Source organism: Pristis pectinata, chromosome 3 (genome assembly GCF_009764475.1).
Source record: "Pristis pectinata isolate sPriPec2 chromosome 3, sPriPec2.1.pri, whole genome shotgun sequence".
Classification (NCBI taxonomy): Eukaryota; Metazoa; Chordata; class Chondrichthyes; order Rhinopristiformes; family Pristidae; genus Pristis; species Pristis pectinata.
In genome coordinates, this window is record NC_067407.1 from 93,329,097 (window position 1) to 93,355,718 (window position 26,622).

General features: G+C 43.1%; 1 protein-coding gene across 1 annotated transcript in view; it reads right to left on the minus strand.

Moving 5' to 3' along the window:
* The window catches only part of slc1a4 (solute carrier family 1 member 4), a 149,238-nt gene extending 122,877 nt beyond the window's left edge, over nucleotides 1-26,361 (minus strand). The window contains exons 1-3 of the mRNA XM_052012188.1: nucleotides 26,013-26,361; nucleotides 10,990-11,056; nucleotides 6,224-6,305 (exon numbers count right to left, since the gene is read on the minus strand). Coding sequence (XP_051868148.1) covers nucleotides 6,224-6,305; nucleotides 10,990-11,056; nucleotides 26,013-26,072 — 209 coding nt within the window. The 5' untranslated portion in view covers nucleotides 26,073-26,361. The remainder of the gene's footprint in view (nucleotides 1-6,223; nucleotides 6,306-10,989; nucleotides 11,057-26,012) is intronic.
* Between the last annotated feature and the right edge of the window lie 261 nt (nucleotides 26,362-26,622).

Below are 26,622 nucleotides of genomic sequence, written 5' to 3' on the forward strand. Positions count from 1 at the left end.
TGAGTCCTCCAGCAGCCATGTATACAAAATAAACATTATCGCATAGGGAATCTTCCTGGAACATTGTCACTATTCTCATCTGGAATGGCCTTCTTTCCTTTTGCAATTGAATTGTGGCAGGAAATGTAAAGTGCCATTTCAATTTACAGCTTTCAACTTCAACCTAACTCTGCTTTTCTAATATTTGTTCGGGGAGTTCAATTCTGTGGCCTTTGAGTATTTTCATTTTAATTTCTGTCTCTAAACATTCCCAATGTTTCCTGGCTTCCTTTGATTAAATTTTCCAACCTTCACTGACTTCTAACCACCACCCTGCATTTGACACAAGAGATCTGAAATTCACCTCTGTTGATAGTGCAAAAGCTAGTGATCCCACTTTGGCTTCCTGTTACACATTCATCACATGCTCAGCTCCACTGAAATAAATGTAGCTGAATGGAGGGTTGAGCATATTAACGAAAGATGTATTTATATAGCACCTTTCTTAGCTTAGGTTGTCCCAAAACACTTTCCAAGAAGGAGCTACTTCTGAAGTGTCATCATTATTGTAATACAGGAAATATGGCAGCCAATTTGTAGACAGTAATCTCCCACAAACAGTGATGCAATAATTGGCCCAGATAATCTGTTCTACAGACATGGATTGAGGGACAAATATTGCCCAAGACACTGGGGATAACTTTCCAGCTCTTTTTTGAAATAGTGACATGGTATCTTTTAAGTACATTTGAGAGGACAGGCCTCGGTTAAACATCTCATCTGAGAAATAACACCTCTGAGAATACAGTGTTTCCTTGGTACTGCACTGGAGTATCAGGCTAGGGTCTCTGGAGTGGGACATGAACCCATTACCATCTGAGTCACAGGTGAGAGGACCACCCACTAAATCACGGCTGGTACTTGAGCAGCTGGTGCTAAACCACCAGTTTACTTTCTGCACTTTAGATTCTTCACGCAGGGTAGAAGGCTGCCGTCCAGTAAATATTTCCAGACAGCAACAATATCATCGAGTAGCCTCAGGAGAATGATGATCCTTTACATCTCCTGCTACCAATTAAACCAAAATTATTCACTAACAACAGCTGAAAGATGAAAGCCAGCTTGTCTGCAGATTCTTGAAAAACTAAAACATTCACTTTGGTAGTTTCCAGATAAAACCCCAAATCACGCTCCTAAGTGTGATCGTTGGCACAGTTTGCTTCCTGCAAGTGTGGTAGGACTCACCTGTGAGTAAATGCACTGCAGCACCTCACAGCAAGGACAGTCCAGCATTAACTCCTAGGCTGCCGGCTGGGTTTGAGTAGAGGGCATTAACAATTGATTCAGAGGCCTTAATCCAGCATACAGTGGAAAGCAGTATAATTTCATGTTCCTCTGGTGAGACACACAGACTCATGATAGAACAACAACTATAATTAGCTGGCTCCATATAATTTTGAGTTAAGTAAACTTTTAAAGATATTTTCAAAGGATATTAAGATCAGATCAGATATCTTTATTAGTCACATGTACATCGAAACACACAGTGAAATGCATCTTTTGCATAGAGTGTTCTGGGGGGCAGCCCGCAAGTGTCGCCACGCTTCCGGCACCAACATATCATGCCCACAACTTCCTAACCCATATGTCTTTTGGAATGTGGGAGGAAACCGGAGCACCTGGAGGAAACCCACACAGTCACGGGGAGAACATATAAACTCCTTACAGACAGTGGCCAAAATTGAACCCGGGTTGCTGGCGCTGTAAAGCGTTATGCTAACCGCTACACTACCATGCCTGCCCATGTTGCCTAAATAGACCCAAATAAATAAAACGAGCTAAAACTACATGCATAAATAGTTAGAGAATGTCCTCTTAATTCAGATAGCAGAAGAGTGATCTAACTAAGATGCTTTCAATGATTATATAATTAGTGAGTATAAAGAACACATTATTTTCTCCAGAACAAGAAAGCATAGTATGAAAATGGGAACTAGACCATAAAGACGTGACATTAAAAAGCACTCAGAATCAGAAAAATAATGACATAGAAAGAGGCCATTCAGCCCATTGTGTCTGTGTCAACTGGAAGAGAGCCACCGCTTTCCTGCTTTAGGTTGATGGCAAAGCAGATCACAGATCTTCATGTTCACAGCAAAGTACTTTTTAAACATGTTGAGGCTTTCTGACTCTACCACCCCTTTCAGACTGTGAGTTCCAGACCCCTATCACCCTCTCCAGGGAAAAAAAAACTTTCTTCTTCTTTAAACCTTGCTACCAATCACTTTAAACCTGTGCCCCCTGGTTTTTGACCTATCTGCAAGTGAAATAGATTTTTCCTTTTTACTTTATCTTGGCTCCTCATGATTTTAAACACCACAATTAAGTTGCTTTTTCATCTCTTTTGTCCTGGGGAATATAACCCTACTTTTTCTAATCTTTCCTCACAGCTACTATGTCCTAGTCTTGGCAATGCCTTGTAAATCCCTTCTACACCTTCTCCTGTGTAATCACATCTTTCCAGAACTTCTCCCCTAAAAATGCTGTGGAGGCTAGGAGTCAGAACTGAGATTGACAAATTGTTGTTTGGCAAATGTATCAAACGTTACAGAATCAAGGCAGACGGATAAATTGAATGATGGAACAACAATGTGATAATAACCAGATAATCTGATTTTGCCATTCTTTGAATATGACGTTAAACCAAGTTCTCAAACAGATATAAAACATCCCATGACATTATTTTGAAAATGAGCAAGAGCATTAACTATGGTTTCTTGGCTCATATTTAACTTTACTAAAGTAGGTTTTCTGGTCACAGTACATTGCTGAAAATCAAAAAAGAAGATAAGATCTCTTTATTAGTCACATGTACATCAAAACACACAGTGAAATGCATCTTTTGCGTAGAGTATCTGAGGGCAGCCCGCAAGTGTCGCCACGCTTTCGGCGCCAACATAGCATGTCCACTACTTCCTAACCCGTACGTCTTTGGAATGTGGGAGGAAACTGGAGCACCCGGAGGAAACGCACGCAGACACGGGGAGAACGTACAAACTCCTTACAGACAGTGGCCGGAATTGAACCTGGGTCGCTCGCACTGTAATAGCGTTACGCTAACCGCTACACTACATATTGCTGCATGTGAGGCTTTCATGTCTACAAATCGTTACTGTATTTCCTACATTACAAATTTCAGAAGTATTTAATAGGTTAGGCAGAACATTGGAACAGCTGAGGTCGTGAATGGGGCCATATGAAGTCTTTTTTTCTTATCCTTTACATATTCCACCAAGCTATTCTGATATCTCTGCAGTCATTCCAATCTCACTTGATGTATGGAGCTCAAGTTCCATGTGCTGAGACTACTGCTACTTAAGTACCACATAAAAGACTCTTTTATGCAGTGAATCTCCTGAACATACCACCTAGCAACAAGTATAGATCATTCAACCCTTCAAGACTGCTCTACCATTTAATAAGATCAAAGCTGATCTAATTGTAACCTCAAGTCTGCATCTGGACAGTAAAGACACCTGTGTTAGACCATTGTTTATTGGCTACAGCTCCGCCTTCAATACTATAAATCCAAGCAAGCTCATCACCAACCTCCAAGACCTGGACTCAACACCTCCCTCTGCAACTGGATCCTTGACCTTCCGACCAAAAGACTGCAATCAGTAAGGATAGGCAGCAACACCTCTGGCACGATGATTCTCAACACTGATGCCCCACAAGGCTGTGTCCTCAGCCCACTACTCTACTCCCTATACACTCATGATTGTGTGACCAGATTTTGCTCTAACTCCATCTACGAGTCTGCAGATGATACTACCGTAGTAGGCCGTATCTCAAATAATGATGAGTCAGAGTACAGGAAGGAGATAGAGAGCTCAGTGACATGGTGTCATGACAACAACCTTTCCCTCAATGTCAACAAAGCAAAAGAGCTGGTCATTGACTTCAGGAAAGGGGGCGATGCACATGCTCCTGTCTACATCAACGGTGCTGAGGTCAAGAGGGTTGAGAGCTTCGAACTCCTAGGAGTGAACATCACCGAAAGCCTGTCCTGGTCCAACCATGTAGACGCCACGGCCAAGAAAGCTCACCAGCGCCTGTTTCCTCAGGAGGCGAAAGAAATTTGGCATGTCCCCTTTGACACTCACCAACTTTTATCAATGCACCATAGAAAACATCCTGTCTGGATGCATCACGGGTTGGTATGGCAACCGCTCTGCCCGGGACCGCCAGAAACTGCAGACAGTTGTGGACATAGCTCTGCACATCACAGAAACCAGCTTCCCCTCCATGGACTCTGTCTATACTTCTTGCTGCCTCGGTAAAGCAGCTAACATCATCAAAGACCCTATGCACCCGGGACATTCTGTCTTCTCCCTTCTCCCACCAGGCAGAAGATACGAAAGCTTGAAACTACGTACCACTAGGCTCAAGGACAGCTTCAATCCTACTGTTATAAGACTATTGAACAGTTCCCTAGTATGATAAGATGGACTCTTGGCTTCACAATCTACCTCATTATGACCCTGCACCTTATTGTCTACCTGCACTGCACTTTCTCTGTAGCTGTGACACTACACTACATTCTGTATTGTTTTACCTTGTACTACCTCAATTCACTGTGTAATGAATTGATCTGTACGAATGGTATGCAAGACAAGTTTTTCACTGTACCTCAGTACAAATGACAATAATAAACCAATTCCGCTTCCCATCTACCCACAGTAACCATTCATCTCTTTGCTTAGCAAGTATCAATATACCTTTATTCTTGCAATATTCAAAATCTTCACTTCTATTGCCCTTTGAGGAAAAGAGTTTCAAAGACTCAGCTCTCTGAGAGAAAAAGTTTTCCCTCATCTCTATCTTAAATGGGTCACACATATTTTTAAACAGTTTTAGATTGTCCTTACAAGGAACTATCCTCTCCCCATTCACCCCATCAAAATCCCTCAGGATTTTACATTTCAATCGAGTTACCTATCAATCTTCTCAACTCCAGCAGATGTAAGCCTAGCCTGTTCAACCCTTCAATAGACAATAGACAATAGGAGCAGAAGTAGACCAGTCGGCCCTTCGAGTCTGTACCGCCATTTTGAGATCATGGCTGATCCTCAACAATCAATATCCTGTTCCTGCCTTGTCCCCATATCCCTTGATTCCCCCATCTATAAGAAACCTATCTAGCTCCTTCTTGAAAGTGCCCAGAGAATTGGTCTCCACTGCCCTCTGAGGCAGTGCATTCCACAAATTCACAACCCTCTGGGAGAAGAAGTTTTTCCTCACCTCTGTCCTAAATGGCCAAGCCCTTATTCTTAAATCATGCCCCCTGGTCCTGGACTTCCCCAACATCTGGAACATATTTCCTGTCTCTATCTTGTCCAATCCCTTAATAATCCTGCATGTTTCAATCAGATCCCCTCTCAATCTTCTCAATTCCAGCGTGTACAATCCCAGTCTCTCCAACCTCTCAGCATAAGACAGTCCCGACATCCCCGGAATTAACCTCGTAAACCTACGCTGCACGCCCTCTATAGCCAGGATATCCTTCCTTAACCCTGCAGACCAAAACTGTACACAATACTCCAGGAGTGGTCTCACCAGGGCCCTGTACAAATGCAAAAGAATCTCTTTGCTTTTGTACTCAATTCCCCTTGTAATACAGGCCAACATTCCATTAGCCTTCATCACTGCCTGCTGCACTTGCTCATTCACTTTCAGTGACTGATGGACAAGGACTCCTAGATCCCTTTGTATTTCCACCTTACCTAACTCCACACCATTCAGATAATAATCCGCCTTCCTGTTCCTGCTCCCAAAGTGGATAACCTCACACTTATCCACATTAAACTTCATCTGCCAAGTATCTGCCCACTTACCCAACCTATCCAAATCACCTTGAATTCTCCTAACTTCCTCTGCACATGTCGTACTGCCACCCAACTTTGTATCATCAGCAAACTTGCTAATGTTATTCACAATGCCTTCATCTAAATCATCAACATAGGTCGTAAACAGCTGCGGTCCCAGCAACGAGCCCTGTGGCACCCCAATAGTCACGGCCTTCCTCATGGGTCAACCTGTTTATTCCAGGTATTAATCTCGTAATCTTTCTCTGAACTGCACCCATCATCATCTTTCCTTAAATAAGGAGACCAATGCAGCACACAGTATTCCAGATGTGGTCTCACTAATGCCCTATATAATTGAAGCAAAACCTACTTACTCTTGTATCTTCTTACAGAAGGTGATGAATCTCCAGAATTCTCTCCTCCAGTGGGTTGTGGAGGCTAGGTCAATGGATGTACCTAAAGAGGAGGTAGATAAATATTTGTAAGATTGGGGAATCAAAGACTATGGGCAACTGGCACAGAAGAGAAGTTCAAGTTTATTGTCATGGGCACAAATACAGGGTATAAATAAATGTAATGAAAATTAGCTTTGTGCAGCATCAGCAGAGTACATTACAAACACGACAAACGTAAGTTAACATTAGCTTAAATTAACCTAAATTATACATAACTTACACGACAAAATAAACATAATGATATCAGTGCGAGTTGAGAGAGAAAAAAAGAAATATAGTCCGAGGTAGTGTTAGGGTTTTTCAGGTCATTTCAAGAACCTGACAGCAGTGGGGAAGAAACTGTTATTTAACCTTGAAGTGTGGGTCTTCAGGCTGCTGTATCTTCTGCCTGATGGCAGCATCAAGAAGAAGGCATGATGCAGATGGGTGGGGGTCCCTGAAGATGGATGTCGGCCTCCTGAGGCATCACCTCTCGCAGAGGTCCTCGATGGAGCGGAGAGCTGTACCTGTGATAGAACTGGTTGAATTCACCACCCTCTGTAGCCTCATGCATTCCTGTGCATTGGAGTTTCCATACCAGGCTGTGACGCAAGCAGTCAGAGTGCTTTCCATTGTACATCTGTAAATGTTTATCAGAGTCTTCGATGACATGCCAAATCTCCTCAAACTTTGAAAAAAAGTAGAGGCACCGGTGCAGCTTCTTCATTATTGCATCTATGTGCTGGGCCAGAATAGGTCCTCCGAGATGTTGAAGCCAAGGAACTTGAAGCTGCTCACCCATTCCACTGCAGACCTTTCAATGAGAACTGGTGTGCGTTCCCCTTCCTGAAGTCTACAATCAGTTCCTTGGTTTTGCTGACATTGAGTGCAAGGTTATTGTTACAACACCACTCAACCAGCTGACCTATCTCACTCCTGTACACTGCCTGATTAATATCCCTGATTCTGCCAACAACAGTGGTGTCACCAGTGAATTGGTAGATGGCATTGGAGCCATGCTTAGCCACACAGTCATAGGCATAGAGAGAGTAGAGCAGGGTGCTAAGCACGCAGCCCTGAGATGCATCTGTGTTGACAGTCAATGAGGAGGAGATGAGGTTTCCAATCCACAGTGATTATGGTCTCCTAATGAGGAAGTCGAGGATCCAATTGCAGAGGGAGGTACAGAGGCCCAGGTCTTGGAGCTTGGTGATAAGTTTTGAGGGGATGATGGCTGTAGTCAATGAGCAAGAGCTTTATGTATATGTTCTGATTGTCCAGGTGGTCCAGAGCAGAGTGGAGAGCCAGGAAGATAGCATCTGCTGTAGACCTATTGTGGTGATATGTGAATTGAAGCAGCTCCAGGTCCTTACTGAGGCAGGAGTTGATTTGAGCCATAACCAACCTCTCCAAGTACTTCATTATGATGGAAGTAAGCACTACCAGATGATAGTCATTGAAGCAGGTCACCCAGCTCTTCTTGGGCACTGGTACAATCAATACCATCTTGAGGCAGGTGGGAAACTCAGACCACAGAAATGAGAGGTTGAAAATGTCCCTAAACACTCCAGCCAGTTGATCAGCACAGGTTCTTAGCACTTGACCAGGTACACCATCAGGGCCTGATGCCTTGTGAGGGTTCACCCTCCTGAAGGATGTTCTTACATCAGCCTTCAAGAGTGAGATGACAGGGTTGTCAGGTGCTGTGGGGACTTGGGCAGGTGTGCCATTATTCTCCATCTCAAAGCATGCTTAAAAGGGATTAAACTCATTAGAGAGTGATGTGTCATGCCTGCTAATGCTGTTCGATTTCGCCTTGTAGGAGGTTATGGCGTGCAAGCCCTGCCACAGCTGTTGAGTGTCTGTTTGTGTCTCCAGCTTTGTCCGGAATTGCCCCTTTGCTCTCACGATAACCTGCTGGAGGTTATACCTGGACTTCTTGTAGGTCTCTGGATCACCAGTCATGAACGCCACAGATCTATCCCTCAGCAGACTATGAATCTCCTGGTTTATCCAGGGCTTCTGGTTTAGGAAGATGTGATATGTTTTTGTGGGCACACACTCTTCCATGCAGGTCTTGATGAAGTCAATGACAACTGTGGTGTATTCATTCAGATCATTTTGACGTGGTAAATGCAGGCTTACTCTTAAGTTTTAAGAATAAATTGGATAAGATACATGGACGGGAGAGGTTTGGAGGGTTATGGACTGGGTGCAGGTCAATGGGACTAGCGGAATAAAGTTTCAGCACAGACTTGAAGGGCTGAATGGCCTGTTTTCTGTGCTGTAGTGTTCTATGGTTCTATCTGTTGGTGAATCCCTGAATGTGGTAAAGTCCAACGAATCAAAGTGATTCAAAGCTGAGGCTTTGGGCAGATCAGCCATGATCATATTGAATAGCGGGGCAGGCTTGAGGGGGTGAGATAGCTTACAGATAGCTCTACTCCTATTTTCTTTAGCTCTGGTGTTCAATTATCCCAGCAAAAAATGGTAACATCCTCCCAGCTTTATTAATTAGCAGCTGTATCTGCAACCTAGCTTTTGCAAATCATGCACAAGAGTGCAGAGATCCCTCATCATCTCACAGCTGTGCAATCTCTCACTTTTTATATAATAGGCCTCATTATTATTCTTGCCAAAATGGAGAATTTGACATGTTCGCACATCATGAACTAGATCTTTGCCTGATCATATAACCTACCTATACCCCTTTGCAGCCTCCCTATGCCCTGTTCACAACTTTAAGTGAACAGAAATTTACAAAAGAGAGTACAATCAGAATCAGAATCAGGTTTATTATCACTGACATATATTGTGAAATTTGTTTTTTTGCAGCAGCAGTACAGTGCAAGACAAAAATGACTATAAGTTACAAAAATAAATAAATTGTGCAAAAGAGGAATAATGAGGTAGTGTTCATGGGTTCATGGACTGATCAGAAATCTGATGGCGGAGGGGAAGAAGCTGTTCCTAAAACATCGAGTCTGGGTCTTCAGGCTCCTGTACCTCCTCCCCAATGGTAGTAATGTGAAGAGGGGATGTCCTGGGTGGTGAGAGTCCTTAATGATGGATGCCGCCTTCTTGAGGTACCACCTCTTGAAGATGTCCTTGATGGCAGGGAGGGTTGTGCCCGTGATGGAGCTGGCTGAGTCTACAACCCTCTGCGGCCTCTTTCGATCCTGCACATTGGAGCCTCCATACCAGGTGGTGATGCAACCAGTCAGAATGCTCTCCACTGTACATCTGTAGATACTTGCAAGAGTCTTTGGTAACATACCAAATCTCCTCAAACTCCCAATGAAGTAGAGTCACTGGCATGCTTTCTTCGTGATTGCATCAATGTTTTGGGCCCAAGATAGATCTTCTGAAATGTTGACGCCCAGGAAATTCAAGCTGCTCACACTTTCCACCACTGAAGCCTCAATGAGGGCTGGTGTGTGTTCTCCCAATTTCCCCTTCCTGAAGTCCACAATCAATTCCTTGGTCTTGCTGATGTTGAGTGCGAGGTTGTTGTTGCGACACCACTCAACCAGCCGATCTATCTCACTTCTGTACGCCTCCTTGTCGCCAACTGAGATTCTGCCAACAACAGTGGTGTCATCGCCAAATTTATAGATGGTGTTTGAGTTGTACCTAGCCACGCAGTCCTGAGTGTAAAGAGAGTAGAGCAGTGGGCAAAGCACGCATCCTCGAGGTGCACCTGAGTTGATTGTCAGCGAGGAGGAGATGTTATTACCGGTCTGCACTGACTGTGGTCTCCCAATAAGGAAGTCGAGGACCCAGTTGCAGAGGGAGGTATAGAGGCCCAGATTTTGAAGCTTGTTATCCGGTACTGAAGAGATGATGTTGTTGACCTGTAATCGATAAACAGCAGCCTGATGTACATCCTGCTGTATTGTACAGGAATGCATTGTAAGTGACAAGACATGTGGGTGCAGATGAGCTGAGGCAGGAGTAGTCAGGCAATGGCACAGAGATGGAAGAAGTGATCTTACTGAGGACACGGATATCTCACCTGAAGTAGATCTCAAGCTGAAATATGACAGCAACGTCTCAAACAGAGCTGTACATCTTCAGGCAGTTAGTGCTGATTTGGCATGGGACCAATCATTGTGACAGGCACCAGAGACACTAGATTCGGTTTTTTTCTACACTTGGTCATTTGAAAGCATGTTCAGTTTTTATTTTAGATTTCTAGTATCTGCAGTATATTTTGCTAAGAGCTAATGCTGGACCATGTGTTTACATGGATGTACTAACAAAAGCTTAGATAAACTGAAAGGAAAAAAATAGAAATTCATGGGGCTGAGGTGTTGGGAGTCACCCACAAAGGAGACCAAAGGTGTAACAAATGAAATCAAGTAAAGTAAAAATGTCAATAAGGACCAAAGGACAGACAAATGAGTTGTTCTGGAGCAGACAGATGAAGAGATCCAACCACTGCCAAGAGTAGAAAAGAACAGGAAGTAGATTACAGACATAAGACCTGCACAAATGTTCATTCACTCAACATGAGCCTGAAAGCATTATCAGAAATTACTGTTATCTAAATACCTGGAACATCCAATGGAAGACGTTGGACTCTGCCACCTCATAGTCTTGGGAATCCAAAGGAGCAGAGAAAGATATCTTGAATGTTATCAGTAAAAGTTCCATTGAAATAGAACTCACATGGAAATATTCTCATGTGTTAGTCTACAGCTCACCTGCAAGTCGTTTTCCATTGAACACAACACGTTCACTGTCATTTTTCTGTCTAGTTCTCTTGGCAACCTATGAACATAAACGCAACATAGATGAGAGACTACACCCCAGGACTATCAATCCTCTCTTTATTACTGCTGTGCAAAGCATTTTATTCATATGTTCTCCTGCTTCTGCAAAGTAGAGGAAAATATCACAGTTTCAGAATAAAACTATTGAGGTCAATTTATAAGAATTCATAATTATATGGAAGCAGCAAGACAAGAGCAACTAAACACCAATATACTGCTTCATAATGACAATAGGAGCTGACAGAAACACTAAAGGATTTGTATTTCTGTAGTAACTTTCAGGACCTCAAGAAATCCCAGTGTTTCACAGTCACATGGAGTACTTCCGAAACATAGTCACTGTTATCATAGTCATGGTGTTATACAGGTTGGAAACAGGGCCTTCAACCCAACTTGTCCATGCTGACCAATGTGCTTTCCTGAGCTAGTCCCATTTGGGCCCATATCACTCTAAACCTCACTAATCCATGAACCTGTCCACATGTCTTCTAAGTGTTGTAATTGTACTTCTATCTACCACTTCCTCTGGCAGATCATTCCATGCACCCACCACCCTCTTTGTGAAAAACTTGTCCTCAGGTCCCCTTTAAATCTTCCCCCTCTCACCTTGAAACTATGCCCTCTAATTTTAGACTCCTCTACCATGGGAAAAAGACTCTGACCATCTGTCTTATCTATATCCTTCATGATTTTGTAAACCTCTATAAAGCCACCGCTCAGACCCCTTGGAGAACAGTCCCAGCCTATCCAGCCTTTCCTTACAACTCAAGCTCTTTAGTCCCGGTAATATCCTCGTGCATCTTTTCTGCACCCTCTCCAACTCAATCACATCTTTCCTATAGTATGGCGAGCAGACCTGCAGACAATATTCCAGGTGCGGTCTCACCAATGTCTCATACAGCTGTAACATGACATCCCAACTCTTGTACTCAGTGCCCTGTCATATGCCTTCTTCACCACCTTGTCTACCTGTGTTGGCACTTACAGGAAACTATGTACTTATATGCCTAGGTCTCTCTGTTCTACAAGACTACCCAAGGCCCTGTCTTTCACGTGTATGTCCTTCCCTGGTTTAGATTCAGATTCAAATTCAGATTAGTTTATTGTCATATATACCAGTGTGCAATGAAATTACTTGCTCACATGAAGCTCACAGAGTAAATGGTATGCATGATGATCATAAATACAACAATAAGAAAAATGATGAGCACAAGACAACGGAGTGGTGCAAAGTATAGCAGTGCAAAATGAAAAGTTGTGCAAAAAGAAATGTGCTGAAGTGACAATAACAGACGATCTAGAATTAAGGGTTTGAGAACGTGGCAGCACCGCTGGGCAGAGGATGTGAAGAGAGATAATTGGATCGGAACAGAATGGAACAGAACAGTACAGCACTGGACAGGCCATTTGGCCCACGATGTTGTGCCAACCTTGATTCCAATTTATACTACATGTCCTACTCCTGTATATCATCCATATCCCTCCATTCCGTTCATATTCATGTGTCTATCTAAAAGCCTCTTAAGTTCCACCAAACTGCTTGCTTCCACTACTACCACTAGTAACCCATTCCAGGCACCTACCACTCTGCCTAAAAAACTTGCCCCTTACGTCACTTTTAAGATTCCCCCCTCTAACCTTAAAAACATGTCTTCTGGTGTTTAACATATCTACCCTGGGGAAAAGATTTTTTACTCTCTACCCTATCTATGCCTCTCATAATTTTAAAATCTTCTATCAGGTCTCCCCTCAGCCTTGAGGGAGAACAACCCAAGTTTGTCTAACCTTTCCTTATAGCTCGGAACCTCTAATCCAGGCAGCATCTTGGTAAACCTCCTGCACCCTTTCCAATCTCCACATCCTTCCTATAATGGGGCGACCAGAACAGCACACAATACTCCAAGTGTGGTCTGACTAAAATTTTATATAGCTACATATGACTTCCTTACTCTTGCACTCAACAGCCCTACCAATGAAGACAGGCATGCCATATGTCTTTTTTACCACCTTATCCACTTGCATAGCCACTTTCAGTGGACTATGGACCTAAGCCCCAACTTCCCTCTGTAACTCAATGCTATTAAGGGGCCTACCATTAATAGAATACATTCTCCTTTCATCTGACCTCCCAAAGCGCAACACCTCATACTTGCCCAGATTAAACTCCATCTGCCACTTCTCTGCCCATATCTGTAAATGACCTATATTTCGCTGTATTCGCTGATAGTCTTTTACACTGTCCACAACTCCACCAATATTGGTGTCATCCTCAAACTTGCTAATTTACCCATCTACATTTTCATCCAAGTCAATGATATATATCACAAACCACAGAGGTCCCAGCACCAATCCTTGCAGAACCCCACTGGTCACGGACCTCCAGCCAGAATAACAGCCTTCCACCCCTTCTCCCTGCCTTCTATCAGTAGTTCCAAATCCAAACTTGCAATTCACCCTGGATCCCATGCATCTTTATTTTCTGAATCAACCTAACATGAGGGACCTTATCAAATGCCTTACTAAAGTCCATGTAGGTAAAGTCCACTGCCTTACCCTCATCAAGCTCCTTTGTCACCTCCTCAAAAAACTCAATCAAGTTTGTAAGGCATGACCTGCCCCGCACAAAGCCATGCTAACTACCCCTAAGAAGTCAGGTATCAGTGGAAAAGAAGCTATGCTTCAGTCTGGTCATCTGGGCTTTCAAGCTCCTGTATCTTCTCCTAGAAGATAGAAAAGAGAAAAGGGAATGGCCTGGCTAGCAGACATCATTGACGATACTTTTAGCCTTCCTAGTGCAACGCACCATGAAGATAGACTGGATGGAAGGAAGTGACGAGCCTGTGATGGACTGGGCAGTGTTTACCACTCTCTGCAGTTTGTCAGTCCAGAGCAGAGCAATTGCCATACCAGATTTAACATCCCGAAATGCATCACTTCGCATTTGTCTGAGTTAAATTCCATCTGCCATTCCTTTGCCCACTTTCCTAGTTGATCTAGATCCAGTTGTAACCTTAGGAAACCTTCTTCACTACTCACACACCACCAATTTTGGTGTCATCCGTAAACATACTAATCTTGCCACCTACATGCTCATCCAAATCGTTAAAATATGTGATAAACAACAGGGGACCCATCACACCACTGGTCTCCAATTTGAAAAATGACCCTCCATTACCACCCTCTGAGTCTTTCCACCAGGTCATTTTTGTATGCAATTGGCTAGCACACCTTGGATCCCACACACCAGTCCTCACTGAGAGGTCAGCGGCTGAAAGGGTGAGCAGCTTCAAGTTCCTGGGTGTCAACATCTCAGAGGATCTATCTTGGGCCCAACACAGTGATGCGATCATGAAGAAGGCATGGCAGAGGCTCTATTTCATTGGGAGTTTGAGAAGATTTGGTATGTCACCAAAGACTTTTACAAATTTCTATAGATATACAGTGGAAAGCATTCTGACTGGTTGCATCACCACCTGGTATGAAGGCTCCAATGCACAGGATCGCAAGAGACTACAGAGGGTTGTAGACTCAGCCAGCTCCATCATCGGCACAACCCTCCCCACCACTGAGGACATCTTCAAGAGCCGATGCCTCAAGGATGTGGCATCCATCATTAAGGTCCCTCACCATCTGGGACATGCCCTCCTCTCGTTACTACCATTGGGGACGAGGTATAGGAGCCTGAAGACCCACATTCAACTATTTAGGAATAGCTTCTTCCCCTCTGCCATCAGACTTCTGAACAGTCTATGAACCCATTGTACCTCATTATTCCATTTTTGCACTATTTATTTATTTTTGTAATTGATTGTAATTTTTATGTCTTTGCACTATACTGCTGCCATGAAACAACAAATTTCACATCATATAAGTCAGTGATAATAAACCTGATTCTGATGTAACCTTCCACACCAGCCCATCATGCAGGACCTTGTCAAAAGCCTTGCTAAGGACAATGTAGACAATATCTGCTGCCCTGCCCACATCAATCCTCTTGGTGACCTCTTCAAAAAACTCAATCAAATTTGTGAGACATGATTTCCCATGGACAAACCATGCTGACTATCCCTAATCAGTCCTTGCCTTTCCAAATGCAGATAGATATTGTCTCAGAATCCTCTCTGGTAACATTCCCACCAGTGATGTTCACTGATGCTCACCAGCCTGTAGTTCCCTGGCTTGTCCTTGTAGCCCTTCTTAAATAAAGGCACAACATTAGACACCCTCCAGCCTTCCAGTACCTCACCTGTGGCTAAGGAAGAAACAAAAATCTCTGCCAGGGTCCCAGCAATTTCTTCCCTTGCTTCCCACAAAGTCTGAGGATACGCTTTGTCAGGCCCTAGGCATTTATCCACCTTTATGCGCCTCAAGACAGCCAACATTTCCTCTCTTTCATAAGAGTAGTACAAGAAAACAAGTAACTAAAACACCAACATACACAAACACACACACACACACAAACACACACACGCACATGCACACGCACGCGCGCGCACACACACAAACAAAAATAATAGTAACAGCAACATTTTTTCTGTACATTTTGGAATCTATTCAGACAGTCTTTAAGCAACATGGGACAATGAGTAAACCCAGCAAAACCCCTCTCTCTCCCTGCCAAAACATAATTGGAGAATGGACATGTAGGTGGTCAATGGGTAACAGCAGCAGTGTTTCTACTCTTCCAAACAGGTTGCAACAACTCAAATCTAACCAAACCAAGGTCAAGGAGACCAGTCAATTTATTCATGAATTTTACTATGTAGGTACAGTAAAACTCCAATAATCTGGCATCTGACTGTTTGGAAATCCTGATGGTTTGGCATCTGGCTCACTCATTAGTCTGGAATGTGCAAACAGGATGCGCAGCTAGAGTCAGAAGTTTGGAATGTGACCAGGGCTGGGATCCGGACTGTGGGCTGGGTGCATGGCCAGAACCGGAGCTGATGTTCACAACACCAATGACCAGGAGCGTGGGTAGGTTTGTGGCCAGAGCCACAGTCCAGAGTGCTTGTATAGTTCCTGCTCCATTTGAATTCACCAGATTTACTGAGAAAAAAAATTATTATATTACTGTGTAACATGTTAAAAAATGAAATAAAAGTGTAACGTGCAATAGTCTGTAAAATCTGCTAGTCCGGCACCTCCAATGTCCTGAGGGTACCAGTTTATTGGAGTTTAACTGTATATAGCAAACAAAGAATAGTAGAACATTTTACAAAGCAGAGAGTTCATTTGGCCCATATCTGTGCCAGGAACATCTGATAATTCTGGTAAATTGATTACTTTTGAACATACAAAGAAAGAGTTCCCAGTGGAATTGACAAAGGTTACCTGTGGAAAAATGGCTGAGATACTCCAAACAATTTTGTATTTCAACCTGCTCCACAATAACACCAAAGAAGCTTTGTTAAGACTATGGCTAAAAGTCTACTTTAAATCCACAATACATTAAAACTTAACAAGATATAATACAGCAACATAGGAGGCGGGATTTGTCCCTTGTTACTAGTGTTAAATATTCTTGCATGCATTTAACACTAGTGACCAGAGTTGAATTTTGTTCCCTTATCGTTGCAAGACTGAGACCACCATTTAACCCCAGATGACCAGCATTGTTGGATGGGAATCAATGAGAGGTGCTGGGAGACCAGGGTGTAACTAGATGGTCTTGGTGATGGAATGGCTATGTGATGAGAAGCTGAGGATGAAATAAGACATTGGAAGTGGCCCTTAGTGTCCATTTGGATTGCTTGCACTTCCCTGACCCCAGCATACCTTCTCTTTCCCAGGAATGGCAGCTCCCGTCAACCGCTCCCCTCCCAGCAGTAAGCCAATGCCAGGGGACCATTCCCTGACTCCTTGATGGCGGAAGCCAGATTTCCCACTTCTGCACTGTGCTGCCACAGACCTGGGTTCAAGTTGTCTAGGCTCACCGTTGGACTTGTCACAGAGGTTTCCCTACTGCCCAAATTGACCCAGAATCAAAACCAGGCTCTGATCTCTTCTCCTACCAGTTTCCATTCCTAGGTATCACGATGAGGACCTCAGTGCTGGCTGCCTTTCTGCAACGTGATCTAGATGACCCATGGTTGTGCCGCTATGAGCTTCCAAGCTTAACCAGTCCCTCAGCATGACTAACTACTTCCACCATCATAACATCACCCATCTTCATGTCTGCAGCCATCTGCTGTTGAAACTCTCATCTCCATGCCATTGCTACCTATGGACAGCTCATGCTGTTGAGAGGATTAGATCCATGGAGGCCAACTGCTGTTCTTCTGCCAAAGGATCCACTTACTTCAATATCTGAGGGAACAAGGAAACATTCCATGACATACGTAGTTATTTGAGGAAAACATATCATGCTCCCAAAGTATTCACCAAGGAGAGGGGTCTTGATGACGTTGAGGACAGTGTTGGTAAAGTTAATGTTCTAGAGCATGTAGATATCAAGAGAGAGGATGTATTGAAGCTGTTAGAAAATATTAGGACAGATAAGTCCCCGGGGCCTGATGGAATATTCCCCAGGCTGCTCTGCGAGGCGAGGGAGGAGATTGCTGAACTGTTGGCTAGGATCTTTGAGTCCTCGTTGGCCACGGGAATGGTACTGGAGGATTGGAGGATGGAAAATGTTGTCCCCTTATTCAAAAAAGGTAGTAGGGATAGTCCAGGGAATTACAGACCAGTGAGCCTTGCGTCTGTGGTGGGCAAGCTGTTAGAAAGGATTCTAAGAGATAGGATCTATGAGCATTTAGAGAATCATGGACTGATTACGGACAGCCAGCATGGCTTTGTGAAGGGAAGATCTTGCCTCACAAGCCTGATAGGGTTCTTTGAGGAGGTGACCAGGAAGATTGATGAGGGTAGTGCAGTAGATGTGGTCTACATGGATTTTAGAAAGGCGTTTGACAAGGTTCCGCATGGTAGGCTTCTTCAGAAGGTCAGAGGCCAAGGGATCCAGGGAGGCTTGGCTGTGTGGATTCAGAAATGGCTTGCCTGTAGAAAGCAGAGGGTTGTGGTGGAGGGAGTGCATTCAGATTGGAGGGCTGTGACTAGTGGTGTCCCACAGGGATCAGTTCTGGGACCTCTACTTTTTGTGATATTTATTAATGACTTGGATGAGGGAGTGGAAGGGTAGGCTAGAAAGTTTGCAGATGACACAAAGGTCAGAGGTGTTGTGAATAGTGCGGAGGGCTTTCGAAGCTTACAGAGGGATATCGATAGGTTGCAGAGCTGGGCTGAGAAGTGGCAGATGGAGTTCAATCCGGAGAAGTGTGAGGTGGTACACCTTGGAAGGACAAACTCCAAGGCGGAGTACAAGGTTAACGGCAGGATACTGGGTAGTGTGGAGGAGCAGAGGGATCTGGGGGTTTATATCCAGAAATCACTGAAAGTTGCCTCACAGGTGGATAGGGTAGTTAAGAAAGCTTATGGGATGTTAGCTTTCATAAGTCGTGGGATCGAGTTTAAGAGCCGCGAGGTAATGATGCAGCTCTACGAAACTCTGGTTAGACCACACCTGGAGTACTGTGTCCAATTTTGGTCGCCTCATTATAGGAAGGATGTGGAGGCGTTGGAAAGGGTGCAGAGGAGATTTACCCGGATGCTGCCTGGATTAGAGAGTATGGATTATGAGGAGAGACTAAAGGAGCTAGAGCTTTACTCATTGGAGAGAAGGAGGATGAGGGGAGACATGATAGAGATATACAAAATATTAAGAGGAGTAGATAAAGTAGACAGCCAGCACCTCTTTCCCAGGGCACCAATGCTCAATACAAGAGGGCATGGCTTTACAGTGATGGGTGGGAAGTTCAAGGGAGATATCAGAGGAAAGTTTTTTACCCAGAGAGTGGTTGGGGCATGGAATGCGCTGCCTGGGGTGGTGGTGGAGGCTGATACGTTGGTCAAGTTCAAGAGATTGTTAGATAAGCATATGGAGGAATTTAAAATGGAGGGATATGTGGGAGGAAGGGGTTGTATAGTCTTAGGCGTGGTTTAAAGGTCGGCACAACAAGGTGGGCCGAAGCGCCTATATTGTGCTGTATTGTTCTATGGTTTTCTATGTAAGTCCAGAAGCAGTTGTCATGGTTTTCCTGCAACAGGTTCTCTCAGTTTCTGTGTTGATTCATTTACTTCTCTTCATATTGTACAATTTATTTATTTGTGGTTTTTCCCTGTAAGTTATTCCAGGCTGAAATTAATCTTTGCCTTTAACACAAAACAGGAGATAGTAAACTGCCATCCCACATCACCCTGCACAATTTTGCTCTTCCTTACTACCACCAAAGAGCAATTTCACAGCCAGTAACCTATTTTCAATTGTGCTTTTAGCAGCAGAGTTCCTCTACTCACTTACATCGATGGCTTTCTACATATCAGTAATTCTGTTCTGGGAATTCCTTTTCTATCTTTCTTAATGGCTGCAACATCGAGTTGCCAAACTCACAACAACATTAGTAACTGCATTGACAGCCAAAACTGCTTTCATTTCAATAAACAGAACAGTTAAGGTATCTGAATGTTGCCAACAAGCTTGCCAGTTCTTTGCTGGGAGTAGAATAAGTAAAGGAAGTAGATCCTCCACCAGGAGTTATGATGTGTGTATGGTTGGGTTGACATTTATATTCTTACCACTGCCACAGTAATAATATCTGCCAGTGAGGTCAACTGTTTACCAACTTCACCATAAAATGTTCCATTAAGAACACATCAAGTTAATTAGCTCCTGTAAATTGTCCCTTGTGTGTAGGTGAGTGTGGTGGTGGTTGTAGAATTCTGGGGGTTGGGAATGTGGGGGGAATAAAATGGGATTGGTGTCAATGGATGCTTGATATCCACATGGACTCGGTGGGCCAAAGGGTCTGCTTATGTGCTATATAACTCTCATTGACAATGGCTTGTTCCAGTGAACCATGTTCTCAAATACATAAAACAACAAAAGTATTTTTAAAAAAACATCAAGACAGAAATATCCACACCAGAATTATGGAATTAAATAGCATAGAAAGAGGCCATTCAGCCTGCTGTGCCTGGGCTAGCTCATATCCAATTAATCCCAATTTCCAGTTCTTTCATTGCAGGAGTATATTTTAGATGACAACAATGCCTTGCATGTCAATCTTCTTTTGTACATTTTCTTTTCTTGTTTTATTCATACAAAATGCTTGTTTGTCATTGATGGCTTAGAGCTTCCTGGGCCCTTTTAGACAAAAAAAATCCAGATAATTACTTGCTTTATTAAATGCTTGCACTAGAAAGTTCTGGTGAGCATCTATACGTTCAGTAATGTTGTCCTCTGCCCCTCAGTCTGGCCTTGTGTTAGTGCTGTCCCGTGGAATCACAAAGGACTGCCACATAGGCTGGTGCCTGTGTATTCATGGGAGATGAGGGAGGGATACAGTCGTGGTTAGAGTGTTTTGGAGTGACAGGTTTCACCACTTTGTCAGGGTGTGAGACAAGCTATGTCTGGCCACAGGTGTTTCTCGTGAAGATCAACCTCGGTGCCCATTGCTACTTTTCCTGGAACAGGTGGGGTTTTGAAACATGAGCAATAATCTCATTAAAATGTATGCAATTCTGAGTGGGCTTGATTCTGAGAGGCTATTTCCTCCGATGAGTAAGTAAAGAACTTGGGTTCATCATTTATAGATGGGGGATAGTCACCTAGAGGTAAGGCAAAATTTCTTTTCTCAGACAACTGTGAATCCTGAGAATTCTCTACACTAGAACTCTATTGATGTTTATTTGGTTGTTGGGAGTGATTTTTTTGGACACTGGTGAAATCAAGGAACAAGTGGATTGGGTAGGAAAGTGTTAAAGATTAGCCACAAACAAATTGAATTGGGGAGCAGGCTCAAGGGGTGATATGGCTACTCCTGCTAATTTTTCTTGTGTTCTTAATTAGTGTCACTAAGACCAACAGCTAAGATTTTAGTGACACAGGAGACTGCAGATGCTGGAATCTGGAGCAACACACAAAGCGCTGGAGGAACTCTGCAGGTCAGGCAGCACCTATGGAGGGAAATGGACAGTTGACATTTCAGGTCAAGACCCTTCATCTGGACTGCCAGGATTTTAGAATATGTTTAGGTTTGATGTCACAATGTCTTTAGCTACAAGGGTTCACAGGAGAAGGATGTATTCATCCAACCTAACTGAAGAATTCTGCACTATTGCAAATAAATGGGAAATTGAGCTCCACAAGAATCTATCCCATTGTAAAATTCATCTGTAAATTTAAACTCTTTACAAGTCTTCTGTGCCAAAAAAAAAAGTTGGGATTTTACAGGATTATCTGTAAAGGAAATCAAAAGCAAATTTTGCATTGGGCCAGGCTTGAATTACACTTCATTAAGACACATCATGGAACACATTTTGGTTGCATGTACTAATTTATTCAATAGGCAGGCTAAAAGCCACATTAACTCATACAGTTCCCCTTGGCACCTGCGGTCACCAGCTTATGTCATTCAATCTATTTCCACAGAAGGTTCTGGATTCAAGTCCTATTTCAGATCTCTGAGTGCAAGAAACAAGGCTTTGCAGTGCAGTACTGAGGAAACTGCAATGTTGGAAGTGCCGAGGCTATGTCTGCTCTCTAAGCAGGATCAAAGGTCTCATGATACTATTCTTAAAAGGAGCAGGTGCATTACTCAAAAATCAAAATGAAAATCAAAAAAACTGCAGATGCTGGAAATCTGAAATAAAAACAAAAATTACTGGAAACACTCAGCAGGTCAGCCCGCAATTGTGGAAAAAGAAACAGAGTGAACATCTCAGGTTGAAGATGTTTCATGAATTATTCCTTACATCCTGGCTAATACCTATTCCCCCATTTGCTTTACTGAAGACTGATTATCCAGTCACTGTCATTTTGCTCTTATTGGAAGCTTGCTGTTTGTGTATTAGCTGCTATGTTTCCCATTTTACAAATGTATTTACATTCCAAAGAGTATTTATCTGCTTGTACAGCACTTTGTGATGTCTTGAGGTCATGAAGGTGTTTTGTGTGTGCAAGTATTTTTTTCTCTTTTATTGGACTGAACACATATCTGAACTTGATTATTTGATTTTAAGATTCTGAATCCACTATCAAAATGGATTCATAATCAATCCCTACTCGTGCACAGTTGTGTGATTATTCGAATGATGAAAATTTGAATACACAATGGAATTGCTGTAAAAAAGAATTGAAAATTCACGTTTGCGTTGTCATTCACGTACATTATCCACGTATGTAATGAGGTTTGATGTTGATCAATGTACATTTGAAATGACTTTATACCAAAATAAAATCAAAAACTACTTTTTTTTAATATTTATTTTTCCCACTTGCCCCTACACTGAAACAATATGTAAGAAGTTGTCCAATGACTTTCTTTAAATAATTCTTTAATGCCAAGACAAAGCATGAGGAATGTACTCCAATGGTATCATAATATAACAGAAACGTGTCCGTATCACTGCATTTACGCTCCTTACTGAAGTCAAGGACTGCTGCATTCAAATCCGGTGACCCTGACCTTTATGAGAAATCGAAATACAACCTCCGGAAAGCTATCACGAATGCCAAGAGACTATACCGGTTTAAAATAGAATCCCAGACCAGCCGTCATTTGTGGCAGGGCTTACACACTATAATGGGCTACAAAACAAAGTCAGGCAGCATTATTAACAACAGCGCATCCTTTCCTGATGAGCTTAATGCATTCAATGCGCGTTTTGAACAGAAGGGAAGTGGATTGTCACCACCCACCCTGACAGCCTTCAGTGCAACTGAACCCATTGTCACCGTCGAGAACGCAAGATCAGTCTTCCAGAGAGTGTACCCAAGGAAAGCATCTGGCCCGGATGGTGTCCCTGGCCGTGTGCTCAGATTTTGTCCTGATCAGCTGGTGGGGGTATTTGCAGACATATTTAACCTCTCCCTGCTTCAATCTGAAGTTCCCACCTGCTTTAAGAAGACCACTATCATCCTGGTACTGAAGAAAAGCAAGGTAACATGCCTTAATGACTACCAACCAGTGGCTCTGACATCCACCATCATGAAGTGCTTCGAGAGGCTGGTCATGGCACGCATCAACTCCAGCCTCCCAGATAACATCGACCCACTGCAATTCTCCTACCGTCGAAACAGGTCTACAGTGGATGCCATCTCCCTGGCCCTACATTTATCTCTGGAGCATCTGTACAGTAAAGACACCTACGTTAGACTATTGTTTATTGACTACAGCTTCACCTTCAATACTGTAATTCCAAGCAAAATCGTCACTAAACTCCGAGACTCAACACCTCCCTCTGCATCTAGATCCTTGACTTTCTGACCAACAAACCGCAATCAGTAAGGATAGGCAGCAACACCCTCAGCATGATTATTCTCAACACCGGTGCCCCACAAGGCTATGTCCTCAACCCTCTACTCTGCTCCCTATATACTCACAACTGTGTGGCCAGATTCTGCTCTAACTCCATCTACAACTCTGCAGATGATACCACTGTTGTAGGCCGTATCTGAAACAATGATGAGTCAGAGTACAGGAAGGAGATAGAGAGCTTAGTGACATGGTGTCATAACAACAACCTTTCCCTCAATGTCAGCAAAACAAAAGAGCTAGTCATTGACTTTAGGAAGGGGGGCAGTGTACATGCACCTGTCTACATCAATGGTGCTGACATCAAGAGGGTTGAGAGCCTCAAGTTCCTCGGAGTGAACGTCACCAATAGCCTGTCTTGGTCCAACCACATAGACATCATGGCCAAGAAAGTTCACCAGTGCCTCTGCTTCCTCAGGATGCTAAAGAAATTTGGCATGTCCCCTTTGACACTTACCAACTTTGATGATATTGATGCACCATAGAAAACATCCTATCTGGATGCATCACTGCTTGGTATGGTTACTGCTCTGTCCAGGACCAAAAGAAACTGCAGAGTTGTGGACACAGCCCAGCGCGTCACAGAAACCAGCCTCCCCTCTATGGACTGTCTATACCTCTCACTGCCTTGATGAAGTAGCCAGCATAATCAAAGACCCCACCCACCCAGGTCATTCTCTCTTCTCTCCCCTCCCATCAGGTAGGAGATACAGGAGCCTGAGGGCACATACCACCAGGCTCAAGGACAGTGGCGATTAGACTATTGAACGGTTCCCTTATACGATGAGATGGACTCTTGACCTCACAATCTACCTTGTTTGACCTTGCACCTGATTGTCTACCTGCAATGCACTTCCTTGTAGCTGTGACACTTATTTTGTTATTGTTTTTACCCTGTACTACCTCAATGCACTCTGTACTACCCTCAATGCACTGTGTAATGAATTGATCTGTATGAACGGTATGCAAGACGTTTCTCACTGTACCTCATTACAAGTGACAATAATAAACCAATACCAATTAATACATTTTATTTGTTGAATTTAGTTCACAGCCTCATTTTATGTTAAAGCACAGTGAGCTTCTGACGAAAATACTTCTTGCAGAACTTGAAAAATCACAGCTATCAACTTCAGTGCTGACATAGGGATGCAATTGGTGCCACATGTCATTAAATCATGCTAGTCAGCAGCAAACTGCTGTTAGCAGGTGACACTCTGGTGACTACTTTTAGGAAACAAAGAATTCCCATATAACTCGACAAAGAGAAAGAACAAGAGAAACAAAGAGATATGCACTTTGGAAACTTAGTCCCAATCCCTACAAGCTTGCATGTTTAACCTTCTTTTGTGATTAGATACAAAAAAATGCAGTGTTCCTCTCTGCAATAACACAAAAATATTCTGCTGTTTACATTAGCTTCACACTCAGTTGTCTTTCTGCCTCTCTTAAAGCGTGTATAGGTCCACAAGCACTTCCAGCAGTAGAATACCTTCACAAATGCCCATGGCTTACATCCCAACCCAGGATTTACTAGCAGGCTACCTGTGATAGCATTACAGCTCTCTTCTTTCTGTTTAACCACAATCCTGAGCATTCATAATTTGACAAAGATTATTGTATCCTTAGTTGAACCTGTTTTTGAAGTTACTATCAAGTAGAAAAATCCAGTAGAATTTTTTCAGAGCAAAGTCCTATAAACACTGAATAAATGAATGATTACCTTATTTCTATTGTGGCTGTTGGCTGTGTCAAGTCATCCAAATAACTGTGTTTTCCTGACTAATTTCATTAGCCACACTGGTTATGCAGATTTGTATTAAATATCAAATAGAACACCTCCAGTAATATTTCATTACTGTGTTGAGTATTAACTCTGATTAATTATTCTCCAGTCACATAGGAGGAACACAAGGCATGGTAGCTCCTAAGAATATTACAAATTTAGCACCATTTGCTACAAAATGAAATCCAGAATTATTCAGGATATGTTGCTTACTGGAAACATTCTTTAATACATAGTCAAGTTAAGGTATCATACAAGGGATGTTAAAGTTTATGGAATTTAGATGAACATCCTGGTCAGCATTGACCAATTGGGCCAATGGGCCTGTTTCGGTGTTATATTACTCTATGACTCCAGTATTTTGAATGATTTCATTCAATATTTCATTTTTTTCCATGTGTGCTATTACAAATAATTACATAGAACTCTTGCCCAGTCTATGCCACTGTTTTTGCACCACGTGAGCCTCCATTCAACTTCACCTCACCCATTTAGCATATGTTTATTCCTTTCTCCCAGAGGTTTACATAGCTTCCCCTTAAATGCAACTAGGCATTCAACTCAACCACTGCTGCTGAGAGAAGGTTCCACATTCTCACCACTCTCTGAGCAAAAGTTTCTGCTGAACTACATTCTGATCCTCCAAGCCTGTTTGTTCCCATATGTGGAAACATCTTCTCCAATAATACAAATCATTTCTGCTGCCTTATTTCCAAGCTCGTGATTAAGGCTTTTATGACAAACATTGTAACATTTTCTCAGGAATGGGAAGATTTTAATATTCTCTGGTATACCTGTATCCCTGCAACTCCGATCTCCCGCGCTCCTATTTTGGCCTTCTGTACATCCTCCATCCACACTGGCGGCTATGCCTTCAGCCGCACAGGCCCGGAATTCCGATATTTCTCCACTCTACCTTCCTGCCACTCTCATCCTCTATGTTCTTCCTATAAACCTACCTTTAACCAAGATTTGGGTTATTTGCCTTAATACCCCTGTACGAATCTCCGTGTCAAAGCATGAATGGTAACATGGGCCATGCGAAGTGCCCAGGGACATTTTACAACGCGGAAAGCGTATTATAAGTACAGGTTGCCGGTGCAGCATGTAATAGTGGAGAATTTCAAAACATGGCTATGCTATCAGCAGTGTCGACCGAGCTCTAAGCTCGAATCGTCGCCCGCACTTGCCGGAAACCAGAAAGATCAAGAGGGTTTGATTTACTGGGACCGAGCGGAAATCCCGCCTCTGTGCTCTCCGATCTGTAACGTGACGCACTCCACTGGCATTTTGCTACTTCATTTTCTATTTATAACATGCAAAATATCGGCCGAATCAGGCTAGCTGTAAGAAAACCTATTGGTATCATATTTCAAGCAAATGTAGTTAGTCACTTTTCCCGCA